The sequence below is a fragment of the Urtica dioica genome, chromosome 6 (genome assembly GCF_054948205.1).
Source record: "Urtica dioica subsp. dioica isolate 48M chromosome 6, U.dioica_male_clone48M_v1_H2, whole genome shotgun sequence".
Classification (NCBI taxonomy): Eukaryota; Viridiplantae; Streptophyta; class Magnoliopsida; order Rosales; family Urticaceae; genus Urtica; species Urtica dioica.
The window spans coordinates 30,425,040-30,452,761 of NC_142761.1; the positions used below are offsets into that span (position 1 = coordinate 30,425,040).

Below are 27,722 nucleotides of genomic sequence, written 5' to 3' on the forward strand. Positions count from 1 at the left end.
GCTCACGCATCTATGACAGAAGATCGACCTCTACGAACATCACTAGTGGACCTGCCCCGAAGACTCGAAACTCTACCGCAGGATAGTGGAAACCAAACGTGTGTTTAAACTATTATCCGGACTCAACAAAGACCTCGACGAGGTCAGAGATTTAATACTCAGTACAAAACCACTACCATCTCTCTGTGAAGCCTTCTCCGCGGTTAGACACGAGGAAAGTAGGAGGAAACTTTGTTGGAATTGATCTAGGGTTTAAGAAAAAGTTTAACGCTTCGCAAAGCGGCGGAATTTTAAAAATTTTCTTTTCAAGTAAAAACAGTTTTTTACTAACCTAGACAAAGAGCAAGTACATGTAATTAAAAACTATTATGAGTATAGAAGTTTACTAACCTTTCTTGAAGCTTGAACCTTGAAGAAGCTTTTGGAAAGTTTGCAACGCTCGTCTCCCCTCGCAGCACGTCTCTCTTTCTTTCCTCGGCACCTCGAGCAACCACGAAAGTTTCTATCACTAAATCACTCGAAATAAAGGAATTAGTGAGTGGGCACTTTTAAACACTACGACTTAAGAACGAGTCTTGAAGTCGCAGAGCTAAACACTAGGTCAAATGAGGACCTAGGTGCCAAAACAATAAAACGAAATTGACTAGAGAGAGAGAGAAGAGGGGCGGCCACAAGTTCTAGAGAGAGAGGCTCTCAATCTCTAACTTATATGGAATCAATCAAATGAGAGGAATGAGGTGGGGTATTTATAGGAGGAGGATTACCTTCAAAAGGTAGTTTCCTCATACCCCTTGCACGTCCAAATGAGCTTCTAGAAGCCTTTGGATTTGTTTCCTCGTTTGCTTTCTCTCTTAGTTGGCCGAAAATGCACTTTCCTTCTAAAGGAAATTTGTTTCCTCTTTTTCTTTTGGCAAGTATCTTCATACATCAATGCACAAAATAAACTCTCTTTTTCTCTATGGGGCTGCACGAAATTAGTCTCCCATTCTCTTGGGTTGGATGGCCAAAGGGCTTCCAGAAAGCCTTTCTAGATTTTTCTTTACTTGTTCATGACAACATAAGAAAAGCCCATTGAGAATTTTCAAGTAAAATTCTATGAAATGAAATTAATCCACAAGGCCCAATGAACACATCATGGCCAAGTGATCTAGGCCATCATATGACCATGTCAAAAAAATTTATTGACATTCATCTCATGCTATGTCCAAAAAGACAAATTTACCTTTTTGACAATTTTCGTAAAACTTGTCTCGTTCTTGTTTTGACTTAGCTTCTAGTTTAACTATTCCTACTCGATATGATTTGTGACAGTGACCTCATGGATCCAAATGAACAAAGCTTGAGCTAAACACTTGGACTCAAAAGTTCACAAACCTTTTCCAAGTTTAGCTTAATGCCAACTGACTCCACTATAGAGTTGACACTGAAAATCTCTCGGTTCAAATGAATTTATTTTCTACTCAAGAATTCAACCAAATTATAATGAGTGGATCCACAGAATATTATCTATGTTTACCCTTCATGAATATCATCAGCTAGTCGGGATTTACGAAATTATCATTTTACCCTTCTAGCTGTTATTTCCTCAACTCTTTTGTCGCTTGTGAATAAGTTAGAAACAATGTATTGACGAGGAGCTAACAAGTCACATTGTTTCGTCCAAAAGAGTCAAGACTCAGTTTGGACACTGGCCAGTTCATTTATTCACACTCCAAGGAACAAAGCATGAGGTGATATACATTGCATTTCAGCAATCTTGTACATGAATTCCATATCTATGAGAACTTCACAAAGTTATTCATGACATTCTCACAACTTAGTACTTCACCAATAGGCCCTGTTCGGAATCACATAGTGAGTCCGAACTCTGACTTTCTCAAATGAGAATACGTAAGCTGTGAAATGGCATGTCTCATTTCAGGATTAAGGTAAGCATGATGCAATTCATACATAGTGACTTCGAGACATAAGAGGTTAAATGGTTTGTTCTTATCTTGTCTCTAGAAGTGCACTGGTCAATTCAGTACCTTCGGAAGATACCTAGAAGAACTATAGAATCTCCAACTCTCAATGCCTCATAACCAGACATCATAGATTCTTCTAACAATCATACTGAGGTCAATAGTCATTTGACCCTTAGATTGCGAATATATCGTTTTAAGCAAACTACGAAGAGTTTGTTCATGCAAATCTACATTTGTCTCTTCGTAAGTTGTTTAGTTTGTTTATGGACTAAAGACTAAGGTTTTATCATAAAGCTTCAAACAAGGAAGATTGAATGAACGTTTCAACTTTTTATTAATGAATAAGCAATTACAAGCAAGAGTCTTCATGAGACTTTATTACATCAAATGCATAATATAAAGATTACAACTCTTCTTGTGGGCACCATTGACAACAAACTCATGCTTGGAGTTATCCAATCGAACTTAATTCTGGGCTCATCCTCAAACTTGTCTGCCCTTACAACGTATGGAGATGAAGCACTTGCAGCTCGAGTCTCAATAGAGAGACCTCACAAAACTCTCCCCTACTGCGATCATTGCAAACGACCTGGACACCTTCGAGAAACCTGCTGGAAGCTGCATGGGAAACCACCAAACTCGAAGTCAACTCGAGACACTAAGGATCTGAACTCAGCCGAAAACTTAGTATGCACCTCATCCGCTGCCTCGACCTCGACCTCGGACTCCTCTCCCTTCATCAACGACCAGCTCGCTATTCTCCGGAAGCTTATCCAACAAGTCCAACTTGGTGGAGAAAGCTCGGGCATTGGTCCTCTAGGTAACTCCCCTAGAGCCCTCCATGTAAGCTCAGAGAATCCCTCAGCATGGATTGTTGACTCCGGTGCCTCTGATCACATGACTGGTAATCGAAGTCTATTCACAAATTACTCCGTTTGTAATAGAAGCATATCAGTCACCATCGCCAACGGAGCCAAAACTCAAGTCACTGGTATTGGCACCGTGGTCTTGACGAAGTCCATGATGCTAGAATTGGTGTTCTTTGTTCCTCAACTACAGTGCAATCTCCTCTCTGTGCATAAGATCAACAAAGACTCTAAGTGCCGAACTATTTTTTATGAAAGTTCATGTGTGTTTCATAAATAGGTCACGGGGAGACAGATTGATAATGCCGAGCTGAATGCCGAACTCTATGTCATCAAGCCAGATCAGCCCGCCATGTGTTAAGTAGTCCAATATTCACCCCAGTATAAAGAGATCATGCTCAATCACCTTAGACTAGGACATCCAAATTTCATGTATCTCAAAAGACTATTTCCTCCTTTGTTTATCAATAAAAATATCAATTCTATTCAGTGTGACATGTATGAGTTCGCTAAACATACTCGAAGTTCATATCACCCCACCTCGTACAAACTATCTCGCCCATTTGCCACAATTCACAGTGATATATGGAGTCCCTCAAAAGTTCCCAATATCACCGGAGTTCGATGGTTTCTTCTCTTTGTTGACGACCACACTAGACTCAGTTGGATATACATGATGAAACAAAATTCGAAACATCCAACCTATTCAAAACCTTTCACAAAATGGTCCAAACACAGTTTGACACCTCTATTCAAATTGTCCACACTGATAATGCTCGAAATTATTTTAACTCCGAGCTCGACGATTTCTTCAAAAGACATGGCATAATTCACTCCAGCTCGTGCGTTCACACCCCGCAATAAAATGGGGTAGCCGAGCGGAAAAATCGACACATTCTCGAGGTCGCTCGAGCTATCATGTTCTCCTCAAACGTTCCATCTCATTTTTGGGGAGAAGCAGTCCCCACAGCCACCTACCTCATAAACAGAATGCCATCTTGTGTCCTTGGCTACAAAATCCCAGCCCGAGTCCTTCTCGAGACGTATCCTTATTCTCGTCTCATCTCCTGCGAAAGTATTCAGCTGTTCAGTCTTCACTCATTCTTATAACCAAGGTAAACTAGAACGTATCTTCCTTGTCTATTCAGAAACTCATAAAGGCTACAAATACTGTGAACCCCGGTCACAAAAATTCATAGTCTCCATGGATGTATCTTTTCATGAATTAATTCCTTACTTCGCTAATTCAGCTCGTCAGGGGGAGAATAATGAAAATGACTTCCCAAATTGGCTCATCATAAACCCAGAATTCACCTCGCCTCATTGTCCACCTAGTTCGCCACTTCCTACAAACACAGTTCTCCTAAGTCCGATCTTGCTTCCCTCACCTGTCCAACACACGATCACCTCGCCCACTCCGCCTCTGACTTCCAGCTCGCAAACCTCTGAACCTTCTCTATGCGAACTGAACATCACCCAGAGTCCGGTACAAGCTCACGAACTGGATGTCTCTCTGAACCTGAACCGCGACACTATCGAACAAGGTAACACCTCATCTCCGGACTTACTTATTGCATTGAGAAAACCTGCTCGGTTGTGTGGCAATACAGGATGGATGATTATGTATACTATGGGAACCTATCTACGGGCTACCAAGCTTATGTGGTGAAGTTAGACGAAGGAAAAGTGTCACAATCCATCGAGGAAGCCCTTCAGATTCCAGCGTGTCGAGATGCTAGTCATGTTGAGATCCAAGCCATATAATAGAATGATACGTGGGACATCATCGAGCTGCCACCAGGCAAGCGAACTGTTGGATGTAGATGGCTCTTTACCATCAAACACAATCCAGATGACACAGCGGAGAGATTCAAAGCTCGTCTTGTCGCAAAAGGATACACTCAGGCATATGACATCGACTATCAAGAGACGTTCGCTCCAGTCGCGAAGTTCAACACCATCAAGATCCTTCTTTCACTAGCAGCCAACTTAGACTGGCCCCTCATTCAGCTCGATGTAAAGAATGCCTTTTTGAATGGCGAACTGGAAGAGGAAGTCTACATGCAACTCCCACCAGGATTCGACAATGGTCAAGGTGCCAACAAAATATGCAAACTTAAAAAATCTCTATATGGACTAAAACAGTCCCCTCGAGCGTGGTTCGGAAAATTAACCAATGTGCTCAAGCGTTGCGACTACAAGCAGAGTCAAGCAGATCCGACACTCTTATCAAAGATCTCCGCACAAGGCAGCACACCATCCTCAGTGTGTATGTGGACGACATAGTCATCACTGGAGACAATCTAGAAGAGATCAAGAGATTAAAGCAGACTTTGTCATTAGAGTTTGAAGTCAAGGACCTCGGCAGCCTACGATACTTCCTCGGCATGGAGGTAGCTCGATCTGAAAAGGGCATCTCTGTACCCAGCGCATGTACACTTTGGATCTCCTCAAAGAAACTGGCATGCTTGGCTACAAACCAGTTGACACTCCGATGGATGCCAATGTGAAACTTCTGGCTCGCACCACTGAGCCCGCCACTGACAACGAAAGATTTCAGCAGCTCGTAGGAAAACTCACCTACCTCACTCACACGAGACCAGATATTATATTCGCAGTAAGTATGGTAAGTCGATTCATGAGTAATCCTTCAAAAACTCACATGGACGCAGTTATGAGAATTCTCCAATATCTCAGAGCTGCCCCAGGGACTGGTCTCTCCTTCAAGAAAAGGCGAAGTCGTGGTATCGAAGTGTTCACAGACGCGGACTGGGCCGGATATGTTCCAGACCGACAATCAACATCAGGCATGTGCACATATGTCTGGGGAAATCTTGTCTCATGGCGAAGTAAGAAATAGTTCGTTGTCTCACGAAGTAGTGCTGAAGTCGAGCTCAGGTCTTTAGTCAGCAGAGTATGTGAAGGCATCTGGCTGAAGAGAGTTCTCGATGACCTCAAGATCATCATCGAAGGTCCAATCAAGCTCTTTTGTGATAATCAAGCCGCTCTCAACATAGCTAAAAATCCAGTCCACCACGACAGAACAAAACATATCGAGATCGATCGATACTTCATCAGTGAAAAGATTGAAGCAAAAATTATCGACATGGAATACATTTTGACTGGTCATCAACTCACTGACATTCTCACCAAAGCCCTTCCTCGAGCGACATTCTCCGAGCTATATAGCAAGTTTGATCTCCTCAACATATGCAGTCAAGCTTGATGGGGAGTGTTAAAATCTAGCTCGTCAGACCGCTTGTTGAAATCAAGCTCGTCAATCCATTCACCCCTGATCTTCACCTCCCTAGCATGTCACCTCGCGAGCTCCTACCTCGCCAAAGCTTCACCTCGTCACGCCGTCAATTCTCCTTCCTCCTGACAGGCGTGTCTCGGGAACCCACACTTCTTGCAACTCACCTCACTTGGGAAAAATGTTGCATTTATTTTTCATTCTATTTTCCATGTCTTGTTCTCTGTGTAATATTTATTATTCTCTATTTCCTAGAAGTAATTATTACACTTATTTATTACACTGATCATGTATCTAGTCTAGTCTAATGTATCCACCATATGTATAAATAGGTGATACGATTTTCATATCAATAAGCAGAAATAATAACATTCAAAGTCTCGGAACACTCTCTCACTTCCGACTCTTTTCTCTTTATTTCTTCAAATGCTATTGTTTGTAAACGTCTAATTATTTCTGTTGTATTTCTTTCAATTGTATTCCACAATGGGAATGTTATTGTTTGTAAACCAGCTCTCTAAGACTCATATCATGTGATGCTTGGAGCCTAGACCTCATTCCTTTTGAATTTTTTTTTTGTTAGGCCGTCAACGCCTTGTTAATAAAATTTATTTGGGATAAGTGTATCAAAAATAACCAAAAATATAGTGAATAATAACAACATAAACTTATCTTTACGAAAATTTTATAGGGTACTCTAGTTAGTCGCAGCTACATCGTTCCATAGCTCTTGATTTTTGTAGTGAATTTCCACATCATTAAAATTGAGTAGTAAGTTTAAAATCTCATAACTTTGGCTAGTTTGTAATTTTAACGTTTTAAGTAGTCTAACATGTTTCCTTTTTTAACTATAAATATTTTTGTACATGTGTCAAAAGAGTTTGGTTATTCGCGGACCACCCGGCCTACTGCAAAAAGGGGCTGGACCCTCAAAAAGGCTTTCGTAGCCCGAATGTGACCCATAAAATGAAAAATGATTGAAAAGTATTTTTAACATAGGGAACTAAGAATCAATTATTTTTTTTCAAAATAGATTTATATAATTAAAAATTTACAATTTCTTAAAATATGCGGGATTTCAAGCCTAATGTATCAATCATTATTCAAAATTGGCCTGACAGATCCTTTTCACTAAAGGACCATACCAAACTCAGACCTGATCTTGTGAGGGGCCGGACCGAACCTTTTAATCAAGCTAATTCACTTTAATTTGTTTTTCCAATACCTCATTTTCATTTTTATTTTGAGAATGTCTCATTTTATTATGAAAATAGCTCTTTTCTTATAGCTTTGTATTGATGTTTATTGTTTTATTAGACTTTGTTTTGTATTATTTGCAATTTTATTTAATTTTTTTATTAGTAGTTTACATGTAGAAAGATTTGAAAAATAAAAACAAATGAGGTAGTTATGGAAAAAAAGTGGAGGCATTCAGGGAATTACAAAATTCGAACTAGGTAACCTCATTTTTTTGCACAAATCCGAGCCGGCCAACCTCTTGCCGGCCTGAATTCCCGTGTCCCTTGGTGCTACACAGCCAAGGCTTGTCCCATGGGCATCCAAACCCTATTTTTTAGCCCTGATAATCTTGATGGGTTCCACAACTCACACAAACACACTCCAACATCTCAAAAACTCTATAAAAACTCTCTCTTTCACCACACGAGCAAAGAACCCAATTTTTCACACCAAAACTATACACAAATTCTCTTTCAACTACTTCTATCTTCTCTTCCATCACATTCACACTAAAATCCCATCATTTATCTTCTCTTCCATCATTTCAAGAACATTCTCATCACCTAATCCACCATAAACTCCCACGTTTTCCCTCATACCACCATCTACCTTTACAAATCTCCATATTTTCTCATTCATCTTCATTTCCCACATCTAGAAACCCTTTTTTTTTTTTTTTGCTATACAACAATCAAGAACACCAAAAGCATCATTAAAAGAGTCACATTTCCCTTCTTTTCTCTCTAGAGTTGAGGAAAATCATTCTTTATACATTTTCTCTCAAAACACATCCATATCATACACAATGACATCAGAAATGTCAATTTATTAACACTCTATGAGTGTATAGGGGCTTGTTGAAATAATATTCACAAGCTCCTTATTCCACATAGAGGAACATATTGCTATTGTCCCATTTTTCTCCTATTTCACTACTTTGACCTAGGAAAATGAGCAAGGAGGAGTCATGACATCCAACCCGAAGGAGAAAGCGACTCGGATAGCCACCACCACCTAGGACCACTCTCCGAAGGACCTTAGGAGATCTTAGCTATTAGGGCTTGTCCCCATCCGCTTTGATCCCTTTGTGACCAAATGAAATCGTCTCTAGCCTCAAGATCACCTATCCAAAGAGCCTTGGAAATAGATGTCTTGTGGTTCCTAGCACTTGACACCTCTAGTTCCTTGGAGCCAAGAAAAGAGATCTCATACTCACGGCGTGTAGAACCGGACCTCTCTGTGGAACGCACATTACAAATGTTATGCGATAAAACCGCATTAACAAAGACCAACCTCACTCTTTTCAAGACGAGGATTGTTCACAACATAAATGCCTCACCAAAACGCCATTTTCGGAAGTGTCGCTCAAGCTCCAGCCCAACCATGTAAGATGATGGACGCCCAAATGATCGGGGCACTAGATCCACGAGGCGGGATTGGCGAGAAGAAAGTGGAAGCAAAGAGCGACCTCACGCCGGTCATCCTCGATGAGACAAGCCCGAGCAAGTGGTGATGGTGGGAGCCAATCTACGCGCAGAACTCAAGACTCGTCTAGTGGCTTTCCTCCAAGCACAAAAAGATGTGTTTGCTTAGACACACGCCGATATGTTGTGAATCTGTCACGTCCCTGGAAAGTGGGGTGTGATTATTTTTTTTTAATTTGGAATCTAACCGATTTGGAAATATTGTTAACGTGTATTTGGAAATTTTCAGCGTTGACTTTAGCTAATTCGTTTCTATTTTCATGACAATTCATTATGGATAAAATCTGTTAATATATTCTTCATTTATTGATATTATTTGTTTTCATAATTTTAGAACGTCCAAAAATATTTTCAGAATTTTTTCATTTTATTTACATGAATACACTGTAAATCATCTTTGTATTTACAATGCATTACGATGAAACAATTGGTATTAACTGTAAATCAACGTCGTATTTACAATAGTGGATAAGAATTCACCATAACCAAAATCTCAGCAAATTCACAATCACTTAAACAAATCTCATACACTCAAAACCACAAGCAATTCCTATGAAGAAGAAGAAGAAGAGAGAAAAAAAATGAAGGATCATCATAATACAAGAAATCATGTAATCCCTCCACCAATCCAATCTGATAGGTACAGCCCGTTTTTCGTCACCATCGACGAGCGTTGGCCGATGTTGTAGAGGGTGGGCGAGTGTCGGAGCCGATGTTGCAAAGGGTGGAGCGTCGGCCGATGTTGCAGAGCGTGGATTTTGTTTATATCGGTTGTGTAGAGATAAAGAGAGCGTATAGATATCTACATTAATGTAGTTTTAAATGCTCCCTCAATTTGTGCGAGTAGTTATGGCCGAATATTTTGTTTTCTATTTGAATTAATGGGCTGAAAATAATGAGCGAGAATTTGGCTAGAGTTATTTGAGGTCATTCACGTCTTTTAACATCTGTAAATAGATTGCTGTGGCTATTAACATGAAATTAACAGAAGGTTGGATAAAACTAAAACTCTTATAGCAGTGTGGCTATATACCTATATAACCCTATTTATTATAATAAACACTAATGAACTCTACAGAACTATCTCATAGTGCATACTCAATTATTTATTTTACAAGTTCAAAAATAACGAAACAAAAGTCAAAATAAACAAACTTTTACAAAGCAAAAACTTATATAAAAGTATATATATACATACACGTACAATAAAATAAATGTTGTTTGAAAATTCTTATATATATATATATATATAATATCTATGTTATGTATACTTATATATATTATATAATATCTATGTTATGTATACTTATATATATATATATATAATAATTCATAGTACTAATACATTTCAAAACTAAATAAATAAAGTACTTAAAATATATATAGTTTTATATAAAAAGAGAAAATAATAAATTGAACGCTAATACTTAGTTTTACAAAATAGTAATTTATGATATTCAAATTTAGAGCATTACAAATTTTCCCTCAAAAAAATTTTGTCCCGAAATTTAAGATCTAATTGGGTACATGAAACAAGTATGAGTATTTCTCCATCGTATCGTGTCGCTCTCAAGCTCCCCGGTCGCTTCTCTTCGATGGTATATCCACAAGACCTTAGCTAGTGGTATCTCGCGATTACGAAGACTCTTCATCTTTATGTTGACAAACCTGAATTGGGACTTCGCCGTAAGTGACATCCTCTTGGATTGGTACGTCCTCGAGTTGAAAGATGCTGGTAGGATCTGGTTCGATCTTTTGAAGCATTGACACATGAAGACATCATGCATGAAAAATAATTCGGGTGGTAGAGTAAATCGATAAGCTATAAGACCGACTTGTTCAATAATTTAAAAAGGCCCTTCGTATCGAGGAGATAATTTTTTTTTCTTTCCGAATCGAGAAATACCCTTATGTAGAGAAACTTTCGAATTAGTTTTTTTAGAAACTATAGTGGGATGACAGATGTTGTTTGTAAACATCCTCTCTATGACTAATGTCATGTAATGCATGTTAATGAAATTTGGTTTAATGAAAAGAAAAGAAAGAAAAAAACAATATAGCAAGTGTGTCCAAATAACTTTTAAGACTGATAATAAAGAATGACAAAGTAAAATTAACATTTTAAGAAAACGTTTGGATTTTCACGAAATATTGTGGGTACTCTAATCGCGGCTTTATTCATAGATAAAGCCCGTAGCTGTGGTAATAATTTACCACAACATTAAAGTTTATTATTCCGTTGAAAATCTTAAAACTTTAGCTAACTTGTAATTTTAACATTCCAAATGGAATAAGTTATGTAACTTTTCATTTTAATACATATAAGTATATGTTTCAAAGAGTCAGGCCATTTGATAACCACAAGCCGGTCCGGCAGTAAACTTTAAAGCAAAGATTTAAATATCGTTTCGAGCCTCCTGATTTACGGAAAATCGATACGTCCACGAAAAACCGAACGGAAAAAATGTGGAAAAAGACAAATGAAATATTGTTTTCAAATGACGTTTTCGATGGAAAACCGACGTGTCAATGGAAAACCGAATGGAAATAATGTTGCTTAATATATTAAAAATATAATACATAATTATATATACAAATAATTAGCTGTTTAGCCATCTAAAACACTAGCAATTTGGTTTTAGCCAACCTTTTGTTAATTTCCCGTAAATAGCCATCTTGCTTACGTGACAGCTTATTAATTGATTTAGTTTTACCTTTTTGTCCTTACGCTATTTTAATTAGGCATTTTTTTTTTTTAAATTCGAATTAAATATTGAAACCGAATAGGGAAGTTTTCAAATTTGAAATTTGAATTTCGTTGCAATTCATTAGGTAATTAATTTCGAATTAATTCTTCATTCATTGATATTATTCTGCTTCCATTCAGTTTATTTACACGAATAACTGTAAATAGGCTTTGTATTTACAGTGAATATACTGTAAATAAGCTTCGTATTTACACGAATATACTGTAAATAAGCTTCCTATTTACACGAACATACTGTAAATAGGCTATCTATTTACACGAACATACTGTAAATAGGTTATCTATTTACACGAACATACTGTATTTAAAAAAAAAACCATAAAACCTCGTAGAACCTGTGAACACCAGATAGAAACATAAAAAAAAAAAAAAAAACCTCGTAGAACCTGAGCTCGAGGCCATCGAGCCCCGCCTCGTCGTCCCACATCGATCCACGTCGCCCCGCCTCGTCGAAGATCTCTCCGTCCACGTCATCGTCGTCGTAGAAACCGCCGATCTCGTCCCCCATGAACCCCCACGCCAGATACTCCAACGAGGCCCGATCTGGTGCATTCGCTGGTTGGGGATGAAGCGACCTGAAGAGAAACCATGGCCTCCATGTTGCGCAGAGGCTCTGAAAGCAAGCATCAGCGGTCTGAGCACCGAACCCAAGCCTTGTTCTTCTGAAAGCAAATGGCGAGCCTTCTTTCGCAGATCTCCGCTGCAAAACGTCGAGGTCGTTGTCAAGAACAACATGTACGACAAAGGCTTCTTGAAGAATGCTTGGGAGATCTGCGCTGCAAAACCAGAGCTCATTTTTTTTTTGGGATTTCGTTTTTGAATGTGTTTGAATGAGAGAGAATATTTGCGTGTATATTCGGTATTAATTACAGAGGTTAATGAAGGCCCTTGAAATACGCGGCAGTTATTATCCAAAGATTTGCTTTAATTGATTTTATTTTCGATAGGGAAACGGGCGGGAACAGTTGTGAGGATATATTGGTATTTTTAACTATGTAAATAAATTCGCTTGGCTATTAACACAAAATTAACCAAATGTTGGCTAAATCCAAAACTGTATATTTTTAGGAGGCTATTTAGCTATATAACCCTTATATATATGTATCTTTTGAATTTTTAAACTTGAAAATTATATTCTATTTAATATCTTTAGATTTAGTACGGATTCATATGTATTAGCGTTTATTTTTCTGTTGGGAGTAATATGTATAATAATGTTTTGGGTTTAATATCTATAATAGTTTTTATGGGTTTAGTTGTAAAAATGATGGTTTCATTGGTCATTCAATTATTTGGTTTATGTATGGTAGGTTAATATAAAAAAAAATCAATTACTTTTATTTAGTCATTTATATTTGCTCTTATTTATTAGGTTTGAGTACATGTTTTTGTATTGTTGTAAGTTACAATTTGTAATTGGTATTTAGAGCTAAAAATTCGGTAAACAACAAAAAAAAAAAAAATTAAAATAAAGGCAAAGCTTGAACGTATCTAAGTCTCTCCAAGACACACTCTCGCAATTAGACAATGGGCACACCAATAACAAAAGAGGAAAAATAATATCTTCTGACATATTGAAAGGATATATGAGAAAAAAAAGAAAAAAAAAAGAAGAATGTTTTAAATGCTAACAGCAAAGAGAGAAAATACATCTCTCTCTCTCTCCAGGAAAAAAAGAGAAGAATGTTTTAAATGCTAACAGCAAAGAGAGAAAAGACATCTCTCTCTCTCTCTCTCTCTCTCTCTCTCTCTCTCTCTTCTTCTTCTTCTTCTTCTTCTTCTTCTTCTTCTTCTTCTTCTTCTTCTTCTTCTTCTTCTTCCACCACCACCATTTTTTTTCTAAAATCTAAGCTTCAAATTTCAAACTTAAAAAACAACATTTAGAAACAAAAAAAACGGCATCTTCAATGACCGTTCACATTTTGGTGCTAAACGACGCGCCGTTTCGACGAACATCGAACGACATTCCACGAAGAAATGAAAGACAACGTCTTCGTCGGCCGCTCACGTCCCACTACTACAAATTAACATATTGGGTGCAGAAGGGTATTAGGTGCGACATGTCGCACCTAAACCAATATTAGGTGCGACATGTCGCACCGGATATTCATCCAGATGATTAAAAATTTCGCTAATGTTTAGTGGTATTAGATGCTACATCATCGCACCTAATATAAAAATGTCGAACCGAATACTATTAGGTGCGACAAATCATCCAGATGACTAAAAATTTCGCTAATGTTTAGTGGTATTAGATGCTACATCGTCGCACCTAATATAAAAATGTCAAACCGAATACTATTAGGTGCGACATTTGTCGCACCTAATACCTTTAGGTGCGACAAATGTCGCACCCAATGTTTTTAAAAATTAAAGTTGTCAGCGAATTCCCTCCGAATATTTTTGGATCTGGGAAATCATATTGGGTGCGACATTGGGTGCGACAGTGTCGCACCGAAATCATATTGGGATCACGGCAGTGGCGTCATCACCGAATTTCGTCGACATTCGTCGACATTTAGAACCTTGCTTTAAAGTAAAAAATTACTTGAGTATTTTTACATGTAGGGAATTGATTTGTTATACGTAAAAACATATTTCCATACGTAAACTTTAAGGTTTTTTTTTACTTAAGAATACAATTATTTTAATGTAAAGTACATTTTTGAATTATAAATTTATAATATCTTAGAATAGGCCCGATTCCAAGTCCATGTATGATGTATCAATCACTATTCAAGGACCGGCCCGACCGATCTTTTTATTGGATTCGACCAAACTTAGCTCCGATCATGGGAGGGGTTGGATCAAACCTTGACCCGATCCACTCTTGCACGGGCAGATAAATCTGGCCCCTTTATCACACATTTATCAGCGCAAAAGACATCGACAAGACAACTTTTGGCACCGAAGGTAGAGAGACTTTCCCTTCTAGTAATGTCCAAGGTGTTGATTTTTTTTTTTTCTTTTTCGGGTGGAGGAGGAGGGGGTTTCAGAAGCTTCATATAGAAAACCTATTTCTGTGATCTGACCAGTACGACGTGAAACCAACTAAGACCAAGTCAACTCAAAAGTATTAATATATATATACATGTATCTCCATTATGACTTAAAAAAAAAAAAAAAAAAAAAAAAAACACTCCCTTCTGAGTTATGACCTTTTGTGTTGTAAAATTATATTTAAATAGACAGTGGAATATTTTTGTCCCACTATTATACATATGACCTTTTTAAGGTCGTTGCAATATAATATAGTATACAATGTATACCTATTAAAGCCATTCTTTTTAATTCTATTTTATTTATATTTAATTTTAGTAGTTTTTATCCTCGTCTTCTCAAGACGCTTTCGTAATGTATTAAGCAAGCGTTAGTGATCCATATTTTTATAACTTCTGCTATAACAACGTACGGGTAGTCGCATTCATCTAAAAATGGATAGATGCATCCAAACAAAAGCAGTAAATATTTGAGAAAATCAAAGAGAAGCACAAAACTGATTTATATTATTATTGTGACTATGTCAGGGCTTCTTCTGGTGTATAAAATATTAATTTCCCACGAGCTACTACCAAGTTGGATTAAACATTTTATCCATGCTAGCTAGACATCACATCCATGATCATCAATTAATTAGACAGATTGTCACCACCAGCAGCCATATAAATAAAATAAAATAAAATAAATACTTCTGTTCTGTCACCTATATAAACAATTACTCATCTTCAACAAAATCAATCAAACTTTCCATAATTAAATCTTAATGGTGAACATGGATGAGCTCCGATCGGCGGCGAGGGCGTACTACAACAACAGCACAAGTGAGCTCCAGAACTGCGCTTGGCACTTCTTCAGCTCCATGGACGCCAACGGGGACGGAGTCGTGAGCTCGGCCGAGTTCGCGTCCTTCCTTCAGCGAAACGGCTACGCGTGGGCCGGCGGGCCCGGCATGTTCTCCCTGCTCGACGCCAACGGGGACGGGAGGCTCGACTTCTGGGAAGTCATGGGCTTCTATTACCTTGTCAAGACGCGTGGCGTGTGGTGTGACTCGTGTGCCTCTATACTTCCCGGCCTCTACTTCACGTGCGTCACGTGCTTCGACACGGCCGGGCCCATCAATACCTTCGACCTCTGTGCTGCGTGTTATGGTGGCCGCAGATTCAGCCACCGCCACAGCGTGTTTGTGGACTCGTATGTTCTGTTGAGGAGCAAGATTGGGATTTCTGGCGGGATGAATGTCAACATGGTATGTACGTACTATTTTTTTTGTTTTTTTTAATGTGTTATGGATTTTTCGCGGGATATATATATACACACACACACACAAAGGCCGGCCCAATAAAATTCGAGGCCTTAAACGAGAATTAACAAAGGAATAGTTATTTGTATAAAAAAGTGTAAATTCCAACATTTGTTTCTAACAAGTATTAAAAATGATAAATTGTTCATAATAAATTACAAAAGAAATTTGCAATCGGCATCTTCATCGCATTGCATGCGTCAAGTTGTGTCCGACTCTAATCCATGTACCCAATTAGAACATATTTATATGCCAAAAAAAGGCAACAAAAAGAAAAGTAAGAAAATAAAAAACCTTACACAAATTTTATTACACGTCTCGAATTATAAATATTTATATGCTCATCTTTCATATTATCGCTAGTTTCTCCTTCTATTTCTACCCGTCATCAACATCGTCATATTCATGTGCTTCTTCATCAATTTATTTTTCTATGGTTGCTAAATGTTTTATGAAATTTTTTATCAAGAGCCCATATTTTAGTGTTGACCAAATTCCTCTTCTCTCCTTTTCTTTTTTAATTTTTTATAACCCGAAACAAATAATCTTATCTTTTATATTTTTAAGGAAATCAAGAAGAAAAAAGAACAAAAATTCTGAATAATAACTTAATGACAATCAACCGACAATCAACCAGAACAATATAAATAAAAAGTCTAATAAAATTAGAAAGATAAAATCTGATAATTTCAACAAAAAATTGCGTAGAGCTTTCAAAGGAATATGTCGTTCTCCTTATTTTTTTCCCCCAAATTTGTAGCTTTCCAGGACCTCTGTTAGGTTCTAACTCCAAACTTGCGTTTGACTTTTTGTGTCATCCAAGCTTCGACGACAGTTAACCTAACTTTCGTACAAACAGTATGAGTGACATTTAAAGTGCTCTAAAACAATTTTTCCGCCGTGGCGGGAGCTTCTTGGACGACACGTTTTAAATTTCATCCAAACTGAAAAAAAAAGATATTTAGGTCGGGTCGCGGCGGATTCAGTTTGGACAACTATAAAATTATTGTCGTCTAAAGATAATCACAACGCCATATAGCCGTGGCCCAAAGAAACAGACCGCAACATAAAATTTATTGGACGACAGATAAAAACTATCGTCCAAACTTATGTTCATCGTAACATAGCCGCGGTGTTATGTAATGGGCCACGACATGCCACGTATTGGATAAATTAAAACTGTAGTACAAATTATTTTTATTTAAAAATAAATAAAAACGCCGCAGTTATATTTGCAGTTTTCCTTGGCCACGGCGTGAAATTATGATGTCGCGGCGGAGATTGCAACTGCTTTTAGTTTTATAAAACTATCTAGCACGACACGCTTTTAACTGTCGTCCAAAGTGCATTTTGAACCAAAAGAAAATCGGATTAATTATAAATGCCTGCATTTGTCTAGTAATGTTCGTCACTGCATATTCAAATCAATCAACACACATATGTACGACCAATCAAAATATTCACCATAACCAATCAAATTAGTATGCATTTAAGCTCCAAAAGTCCTACTAAAGTTCCAAAAATACATATATATGTCTCATCTCAACATATTCCACAAACTAACCTAGTCAAAACTTAATAAAACTTCCCACATATTCACACTAGTCTAACTTCATCTATTTCACTTTGCGAATAAAGGTTTTTTTAGGAAGACCATCTGTACCAAAATTGATGATGTCACGCATAAAACATTGAGTATAAAATCGACACTCCACACTCCCTGATTGTTTAGGAGTGTCCTTGGAAAGTGTAAATGTAGTTGCTTTGGTCTTTCCTCGTGCGACTATGTTAATATTCTTGAATTCACTAAAAACCCTACAAAAAGCAACATTTAGATTTTACAAAGACTAAAAATTAACTATAGTATTCGTTAACAAAATTATGAACATATTAGAAGACATACCTTGTCCTCAACCTTTTTAGATCTTTAGGAGTTTTGCAACTGTCCAAAGGGTCGAAGATCTTTACGGAATCCTCCCAAGGATTGATAACTACAAGAATCCAATTTGCGTAATTATAAGGCATGAGCCATATTTTTCCTCTCTTGCACTTCATAATCATTTTGGTGGTATTTGTGACTCAATCTTTGACAAGAGCTTCACCGTCATCTAGATAAGAATACATGTGCGGCGGTATAAAACCTACTCGATCGGTCTTGTGATCCTCGTCCACTTTAGTAAGGAAACTAACAAAAAAAAAGTGTAAAACCTAGATACTTAATTCAAGAATATGAAATTTAAATTTCAAGAAGACGAAGTTTCAAAATTAAATACCTCGTGTAAGTCATTATGCATGACAGATTTATTTTCTCAAAATTCATGACCCACAAAATGTCATCAAAACATATCAGAATGCCAATCTCCGAAAAGTGTGTTGAACATTTTTACATGGATCACTTTACCGCCAACTAACATTTGATAATTTGCATAGTTTGCAAGAAATTTAAAATTGGGAAGATCAAATCGTAAGAAATCATATTGGTTTGTGTTCTCGGTCGTGTTCGAAAAAATTAAATGTCTTGTGACTTATAAGAAATTTCATGTCGAAGCCCAAATAAAGCTCATAAGATGTCCAATTCAAGCCCACAAAGGTTAAAGAGTTCATCCAGGACAAGCCCATGAAGAAAGAAGAGGAAGAATGGAGAAAGAGGTAAAACTGTCCATGGTCCGCTTCGCCTGACACTCGGCATGCCACGCCACGGCCAGGCGTGCCGTGTGCCGGTGTAAAATCGCATATGTATTATCATGCGTGAACAACGAGCCTTCCGCGTGCATCTTGCCTTTGCCCAATCCAACTTTTGGGGCTCTTTTCAGCCCTCCAACCACTCAAATACTCCTCTCCTCAGAGGAAAAAAGGTACACAATTCTATCTCAACACAATCATTCGATTCCAGAGTCGTGAAACACTACCGGGGACCCTCTGCACCTACTTTCACTCTGATCGAACTCGATTCTCTCAAATATTCTCAAAGAATAATGGCACCTTCATGTCACGCATAGCAGTCATACTAATGTTGCGCATCGGAGCGCACGACAGAGGCACCGCCTTTGCACCATTCTAGCTTATTTTATCTTTCTTCTTATTCTCATATCTCCACGACGAACGAAGAACTTTCTTGAACAAGGAGAGGCAACTCGTGACTTTCGAGTTTCTACAAACCAGGTCTCAGACACGGCCACTTGGTCCGACTTTTGGTCGATCCGTCCGAAGTCTTCAATGTTGTCCAATTTTGAGGAGACTTCTCGACTTAAATAGCCCGAAATCCCTTCCAATCTTCTTCTTTTCTTCTTCTGAAAAAAAAATCTATTTTTTTCTAAAACTTCAGAAAACATGAATGATTAAAATCTCAACACATCTGAGGGAGGCGTGAATTCCCGAGCAAAAAGTTAGGAACCAAAATTTGCCTCTGAAAAAGACAACATGTCCTGATCTTAGAGCAAGGCCTATGTGACTTCCGCATTATTGAGCTTGAGAAAAGCGTTCGTGGACTGATGAACCACCACACGAGACAAGGAAATAACAGATCCACCATCGAGAACCTTCTCAGCCCAACAAGGCAGGCTGACAGTTTCGCTCACTCAGGGGCTCCGAAAATGAACATAACTACGATAACGCAAATAAGGATGATGGTGATCATACCAACTCTCGCACAGACGAGAGTGATGACACTACTAATCGTGACATGCACAGTCTCGACCACGACATCCCCAATGACAAGGAAGGCACCAACGGGCACCTTGTTTGGAATAAATCTCAAAACCCCACAATTTCATCTCAAACATCTCGCTCTCGCTTAAGGACACAGATGAACTGAGTTCGAACTGTAGCTCGTCAACTCAATTCCTCGCAACAGCGAAATGGCAACCAGGAACTATCCCATTGCCGCATAGACGACTTAAGGCAACACCTTAAAGCCGTCGAAGAGGCTCGAGAAACTGGATTCCCCATGAAAACAGGGTTGCATAGACAATGGACGGACTCGATCGATTCAACGTCGCTCCGCCCCGTACTACCCCTATTGACCAAGCCACCAACAACAGAGGGCGAGTGCCCTACTCATTCAAGCCGGTCTAGCTACAACACATGCAGATGTGGCCAGCATGCTCCATGACTTCAAAAACGAGGACTGAAACCTTGTGGCTGTTCAAAACATGCCCAAGAGGTTTGTGGAATGATGGAACTTACAGCTTTCCCATTTACGGCCGATATCCTCACAGAGGAATTCTCAACCAATTTTCACATTCTGTATCTCCCGCCCTATGAAAGAAAAACTGACCCCCTTCACCACATCCAATTAATCGCATGTAAATGGCCGTGAAGAGACACTCGCCAAATCCTTGTGCTTGACATTCATCTAGGCGGACCCACCTTCAAATGGTTTAGAAACGTGAGGCCTGGTTCAATTAACTCATTCGAGGAGCTACAACGATCCTTCCTCACTCGCTTCAGCGGCTTCCGCGAGAGAATTCTTGGAAAAGCTCACTTGCGATCCCTCAAGCTGACAAAAGGAGACCCCATTACGGCTATCCTCGAATGGCTTCAAGCGGGGGACTTCCTTAGCTCCCTCATCAAGAGAGAGCCGGGAATAATGGCCAAGCTCTTGAATTGTGCAGAAAAATACACCTATAAGACTTCATTCACAGCAAAAAATTTCACGACGATCGTCGTATAGAGGAGGAAGACTCTAAAAAATACGACTCGTAGAGAAAAAGAGCAAAGCTTGATGACATCTCTCGCACATGTGCGGGATACAAGCCTCAGCTACCTGCTGAATTAAGTAAAAGAAATAAAAAAAGTAAGTTTCACAACTATGCGAATTTCACGCTGCTGAACGGACGATCAGAAACGATCCTCGCTCTAAGACGCACAAAATTTCAAAGCCCCACGCCCTTAAGAGCTGGCACGCCTTGCGATATGACTAAGTATTGTGCGTTCCATAAGGACCATGGCCACTTGATATCCGAATGCAAACAACGAAGGAGGTAAATCGAAGACCTCATCCAAGCAGGCAAACGAAAAGAGTTTGTCATCGAGATGATCGAAAACACCAACGTCCCCGCAAGACAATAGGCCCCCGCGGCTCTCCAAGAAAATAACGGCAACCATACTCCGCCCCTCAATATGTTCTCGCTTTCAATAAATTCATTACTCAAGACATGACAGTTGTGATCCCTTCATGGATGTTAGGTAGAGATCTGCAAGGATAAATAAATATTAATTCCATGATTTATAGATAAAGGTTGACATAATCTCATGCGTAGCTTGTACGCCTTGCGCTACTCTATCCCGCACTGAAGCTTCTTGTCCGAAAGTGACTTAAGCGATTGCGCTTCTTGGTCCAAGTGCCTAAGCGATCCCGTACGGTAGCTTGTAGGACTTGTACTACTCTATCCCGCGATGACGCTTCTTGGCCCAGTGCCTAAGCAATCCCGTTCATTAGCTTCTAAGTCTTGCGCAACTCTATCTTGTGATGACACTTCTTATGCCAGAGCGACTAAGGGATTGCGCTTCTTGGCCTAAGTGCCTAAGAAATTATGCGCGGTAGCTTGTACGCCTTGCTACTCTATCCCACGATGACGCTTCTTGGCCCATGTGCCTAAGCGATCCCGTTGCAGTAGCTTGTACACCTTGCGCTACTCTATCTCACGATGACGCTTCTGTTGAAAAAATAGGTTGGTATCAAATCGCTTTGATACCAATTGTTGAGGAAGTAAAATTTGATATCAAACACGAACAATCGCTTTGATACCAATTGTTGGGAAGGAACAAGTTGGTATAAAAAACGAACAATCGCTTTGATACCAATTGTTGGGAAGGAAAACGTTGGAATAAAAAACGAACAATCGATGTGATACAAATTGTTGGAAAATAAAGGTGTTGTTATCTTACACGAACGACCATTTCAATAGTTCTTATTTAGTAACCAATCTCTCAACCCTACAATATTTTTAGAAATGCGGAATAAAAGAAGACGTGAGCAATCGTTAATCTTTCATGTAAAGAATAATTATCAGGATATTCAAAATCATTCAACAACAACATATCTAATATTTATAAAAGCACAATAATTACAAATCATAAGAGGATTTAGATATACATATCTTTCGTCTCAACTACAGATCCTCCACGCTCCTAGCTTTTGGATCTCCTTCCTTCTCGGATTCCTCGGCGGCTCCTTGCTCTTTGAATCTTCAGATCTCAAAGCTCTCGGATTCTTTTGTTGCTCGTCGGTTGATCGATACCAGAGTCTTCAAAGATGTAATCTCCTGAAGGATTGAAACCAAGGTATGGGTCAGCTCGCTTCTCACTAATTACTCCAATAAAGTGTTTGAATAATTCTTTCTTTCTTTGGTAAGTGGTATGAACGAATTTTCATACTCCGGGAGACACGAAAATGTCCACACCTATGGGAAAGGTGCTGCCGAATTCCAGGAGTGGAATAAGGCTATCATGGGCGATTTTTTCACTACCCCAAGCCCCCTATTTATATCTTTCTAACTTACCCAAAATTGAATATGAACTTTCCTGATTTCCTTTGATCTTATTCTAATTAATATGAGATATTTATTCTATGATAGAAAAAATCAAATATCTTCTAAATACTTTAGTAAATAAAATATCTGGATCATAACTGATATTTATTTACCTTTCAAATTAGAATATAATAATCAGGTAATTGATTAATATAGAATATCTTCATGATACTCTCAATAAATAACATGATTAATTCATTTTTTATTTCTCACAATAAGAGATACTTTTCTATAAATAGAATAGTAGAGAATATCTCCATGATACTCTTAATAAATAACATATGTAATATATTATATGTTTCTCCCAATAAAATATACTATATTATAAATAGAACAGTAGAGAATATCTCCATGATACTCTCATAAATAAATACTATACTAAATATTCACCAAATTGAATCATATTTAATGTATAATATTTATTTCTTATTTGAAAAATGGTTCAATCCTATCGTCCTTTGATCAAACAAATCCAAGGCCCGAGTACAATGTTGTACACGCCTACCACAAGCTCTATTGGGACTTGTGGGCTTATTTAAATTTCTCTTTTACAAGCTCATTTAAATCTAAGGGATATTCCTAAGTTGCTTAACAAGTAAAAATTTATTCGTAAAATACTTTATTACGAATTCGAAAGATATTGCAACCAAGTTGCAGTAGTGAGTGTGTAATAAATTATCTAATTATTATAAGTATCTATATCCATCTTTATCAGAGTCACCTTAGGGACTATGAACCTAGTAAATGAAGCTCCCACGAATATCCGAGTAATTAGACGAAACCTCTATTTTCTCTTATTCATTAATTCGTCAAACTCGGCGTCACACCACAAGATGAACCGAGACTGCACTCTTTTGGTGACTAGAATTATATTTTACTCGATGTTATAAACATCTATTGATAGTCAGTTCATGAGTTCAATCCTCCAGGTTCAACTAGTGTAAAGAAAGGTCAATTATTATGTTATATCTTTCTTGGTACATATGAGCCCTAAGCATCGTTGCTTCCCCAACGAAAGATTCTTTCGTACCTACTTACTAGAAAGTGTGTGCAATCAATCGGTTCTGGAATCAATCCTTAGGTGAGTGAACATTGGCCTTCTTTCAAGAAGGCTGGATTCCGTATCTGTGAATCACTTTCGACTCGTATCATATCCCGAATTACCAAGATATAAGTATTTAAGCATCTACAAGTAGCCATAAACAAACGAGTAAAAAAAACCCGGTAATACAACTTAAAAGTCCATTATCGCTTCATGATTTAGCTCAAGTCTCATTGCGACCATCATAGCGACCCTAATTAGTGTGTAGTACTGGTTCTTAAATGATACATCAATAGCCAAAGTCTGTCATAGTCTTACACATACAAAATGTGCAGAATGCTCCCCCCAAGTGATCAACCTTTCACTTGTGTTCCACATATGTGATTATAGATCCAACTATTTAGGCATGGATCAATCATCGACCATGTTTTAGCTCACCGTCTAAACTTAGATGCCCACCATGTAATTCAATTTAATAAAAAGGCTATGGAAGATAGTTGTTAGTGATTGTATCTAGAAAACAACCTATTACTCAATGATGTTAATAAAGTAAATTATTCAGTAACTATCTTCATTAGGAAATATTTCTAACAGCTTCTTGTCCCAAAGTGACTAAGCGATTGCGCTTCTTGGCCCAAGTGCCTAAGCGATCTCGTGCGTAGCTTGTACAAGTTGTGCTACACTATACTGTCTCTAGAAGTGCACTGGTCAATTCAGTATCTTCAGAAGATACATAGGAAGAACTATAATGTCTCCAACTCTCTATGTCTCTTAACCACACATCATAGGTTCTCCTAACAATCATACTGATATTAGTAGCCATTTGATCCTTAGATTGTGAATATACTGTTTTTAAGCAAACCATGAAGACTTTGTTCATGCAAATCTATATTTGACTCTTCATTTGTTGTTAGGTTTGTTTAAGGACTAAAGACTAAGGTTTATCATAAAGCTTCAAACAAACAAGGAAGAATGAATGAAAGTTTCAACTCTTTATTAATTATTCAGCGGTTACAAGCAAGAGTCTTCGTGAGACTTTATTACAACAAATGTATATAAGCATCAACTATTACTCTTCTTGTGGGCACCAATGCCAACAAGTACATTGCAGATTGAGTAGATGAGACCGATAAAATGAATGTCAAGGTATGTATAGTGGGTAATCAGTATGAAATGAGCGCAAATGAAGTACATCCACGTTTTGGGGTAGTGTTGAAGTTATTCTCTATGGAGCTTATACTTGTTCCCTGCAAGGCACATCCATTTCAATCTAGGAACTGCTACTGAATTGGTGAGGGCCTCGTAATCTATGTTACTACTTAGAAACTGAAAAAGTTGGTCATCATCTTCCAGGATGTTAGGAATTTTGAAGTACGCGTTGATGGCCTTGGGGCTAATCGGTATAAGCACACACCGCATACATTTACCTTGTTATCCTTTCTTTCAGGAAGATTAGCGTAGAACCCGAGAGTCATGTTGACGTCCCATCATACTCTGGTTTTTCACAAAACTTCTTACATTTCCAACTTTCAATGGTTGTTTGAACTCTTGGCCCATGCGACCAAACGCTTCGAAAATTTCAATGCCCCGCTTCGCTATAACCTTTTGCATGGTAAATGTGTGATACTGATTTTAGACCTTGTTGCTTACGAATGAATTCTTGTCTATGATTGACTTAAGCCTTCTTTCAGCAACTCGCTTCTTCTTCGGACCCATACCTAATCAACAAACGAACATTGAAATCGGCATCAAATAGTAGAAAATGATTCATCTTCTTCATACCCAAATTTATCAAATCTATTACAAATCCAAATCAACAAACAAGCATTAATTGTCTCCAATAGTCTTTTAATTCCACACAAATTTATTAGATCAATAACAGCTACAAATCAACAAGCGAGAATTCAAAATTATACCCTATATACAATCAGCACATGATCGACCGTTCAATCGTTCTCAACATCAACGTTAAACCTTTTTTTTCATTCAAAACACGAACACGCACAATCATATACTAATTACACGAACAACTAACATAAACATTTGTATATACACACACAAATTCAAAGCAAATTCAATTCCCAAATTCAACCCCTAGTAAAACTACAGATTTAAAGATAAACACAACAAATTTAAACCCTAATAAAATACCCAATAAATATATAATCTAGTACTAATTATTTATCTAATAAGGTATAAAAATGAATTTGTAATGTGAAAAACTTTTGCTGTGGTCGCGGTGGTGGAGATGAGTCCGTGGTAGCGATAGATGGTTAAGAAGCAAGCAGTCGATGATGAAAAAGAGAAACATGAAGATGACGAAGAAGAAGGAAGAAGATAAACACAACGAAGACAAAGAAGAAGGAGAGCAACGATGAATAAGAAAAAGAGACTGCGGCAAAGAAGAGAAAGAAAAACTGAAGAGTTAAAAGAAAAAAAGGACAAGTCTCGAGCCCTAGTAATTATGTTTTACAGTAGTCGCCGCCAGGCGGCCTAACCCTAATCCACCCATTATCAAAATTTTATTAATATTTGTACGAGAGTTATATTATGTCGTACAAGGACAATCATGTACGACAGTGTACAAGAGCTGTCGTACAAGATCTCCTTCGCCGCGATGGGATTGATTTTATGCCTCGGCTAATTTAAAAATGGTTGGATGACAGTTAAAAAGTTGTTGTCCAATCTCCAAGGTAATTATTTAGACGATATTTATTAGAAACTGTCATATAAGTGTACCTTAGTCGGGGCCTATTTATGTACCGCCGCGGAGAGGAGGCTTGGACGACAGATTTTCAGGACTGTCGTCCAAGTCACAGTATGTAGTAGTGATCCTGGCTTAGTTTCACCCGTGAGAAAAATCAAAGATCTTCGTTTGTTTAGTTTGTGCTAATAACATTTCCATTTTAGATTGTCGATATAAGAAACAATTTCATTTATAACGTCTCGATATTTGGTATCCTTTTGTTCATGCCTTAGAATCTTTTATTGATGTTGGTGAATAATATTGCAGGCAGTTACTCGACCTCAGCCAAATAATAATCAACTAGAAGGACTGATGAATGTGAGACTTTTTTTTTTGTTTTTACTTTCTAGTTTTATTTTTAGTAGGTTTCGCTGCTGTTAGACACATGTCTTATTTAGAATCTTCATGTTAAAGGTTTAACTAAATTATTAATAAAAATATCTCAAACTAACTAAAAAACTATTATGTATATTCGTTCGGTATCGTATTATTAAGCGAGAGAGTTAAACATAAATTAGACTATTAAAGATGTTGTAATGCTAAGTAGTCAAATAAAACTACAAGATTTCAATTGCCAAAGTTTTTATAAAATTAATGAAATCATATAAATTTAGCTAACAATTTAAAAACTATACGTATTTTATTAATTAATTAACATTAAATGATTGGCTCGTACATTTTTTTGTTAACATTTGAATAAGTTAGGTGTATGAAAATACATGTTAGTTTAATATCTATCAACTTATTTCATATTTCATTCATTTTTCTTTTTTCGTTTAAACAAGTATATCGATGGAATCCTAACGATGTATGTTATAAACTTTCAGAATCGATGGTTTAGGGCACTCGAGTTTGCTATTGATGCTGGGAATTTATTAACTGCGTGCAGTATTATGTAATATATATATATATATATATATATATATATATATATATATATATATATATGAGACAATTAAGCAAATAGCTCAACAGTCAACTCTCATTTCAAAAGAGCCAAAATCTTATTTTATTAAAAAAATCATCCAACCAGCCGAAGTAAATTAAAAACTAATTTAAGTTAATTTAATTTATTTTGACCTGTCAAAGTATATTAAATTAATTAAAATAATTAATTTAATTTACTTCGACCTGATGGATTATTTTGTTAATAAAATGAAATTTTTGCTAGAATATTAAAAAAGGTACAAGATTGACTACTTGCAACAAATTCTTCTCTCTCTTGTTTTTTTTTTTCTCTCTCTCTCTATATATATATATATATATATATATATAGATATATACCTATGTATGTGAGTCATGTTGATTGAACGATGAGATATGAACAATTTTTTAAATTTATAAAATAACGACAATATTGCCAAATACCCGTCTAATATTTATGTACTACTTTATTTTACACATATGCAAGGGCGGACCTAGAAATTATAGGAGGGACCAATTGTAAAAAAAAAAAAGGGTACAAGTTCTAAAATAATTTTTTAAAGGACCAAACATTAAATTTAAAATATATATTTTTTAAATTTAT

At 37.4% G+C, this 27,722-nt stretch overlaps 1 protein-coding gene across 1 annotated transcript; it reads left to right on the forward strand.

The window, feature by feature from the left end:
- Nucleotides 1-15,336: 15,336 nt before the first annotated feature.
- Nucleotides 15,337-27,093, forward strand: LOC149393625 (Calcium-binding EF-hand family protein). Its single transcript, XM_089618095.1, has 3 exons — nt 15,337-15,819; nt 26,462-26,512; nt 27,022-27,093. Exons 1-3 carry the CDS (start codon nt 15,337-15,339, stop codon nt 27,091-27,093), a joined length of 606 nt encoding a protein of 201 aa, XP_089474221.1.
- The last annotated feature ends 629 nt before the right edge of the window (nt 27,094-27,722 follow it).

Excerpts from the sequence above, each read along its gene's own strand:
- LOC149393625 (XM_089618095.1), top strand. The coding sequence starts at position 15,337 with ATGGTGAACATGGATGAGCTCCGATCGGCGGCGAGGGCGTACTACAAC. Across the intron at positions 15,820-26,461 it reads GCGGGATGAATGTCAACATG|GCAGTTACTCGACCTCAGCC; the intron begins GTATGTACGTAC and ends ATAATATTGCAG. Across the intron at positions 26,513-27,021 it reads AACTAGAAGGACTGATGAAT|AATCGATGGTTTAGGGCACT; the intron begins GTGAGACTTTTT and ends ATAAACTTTCAG.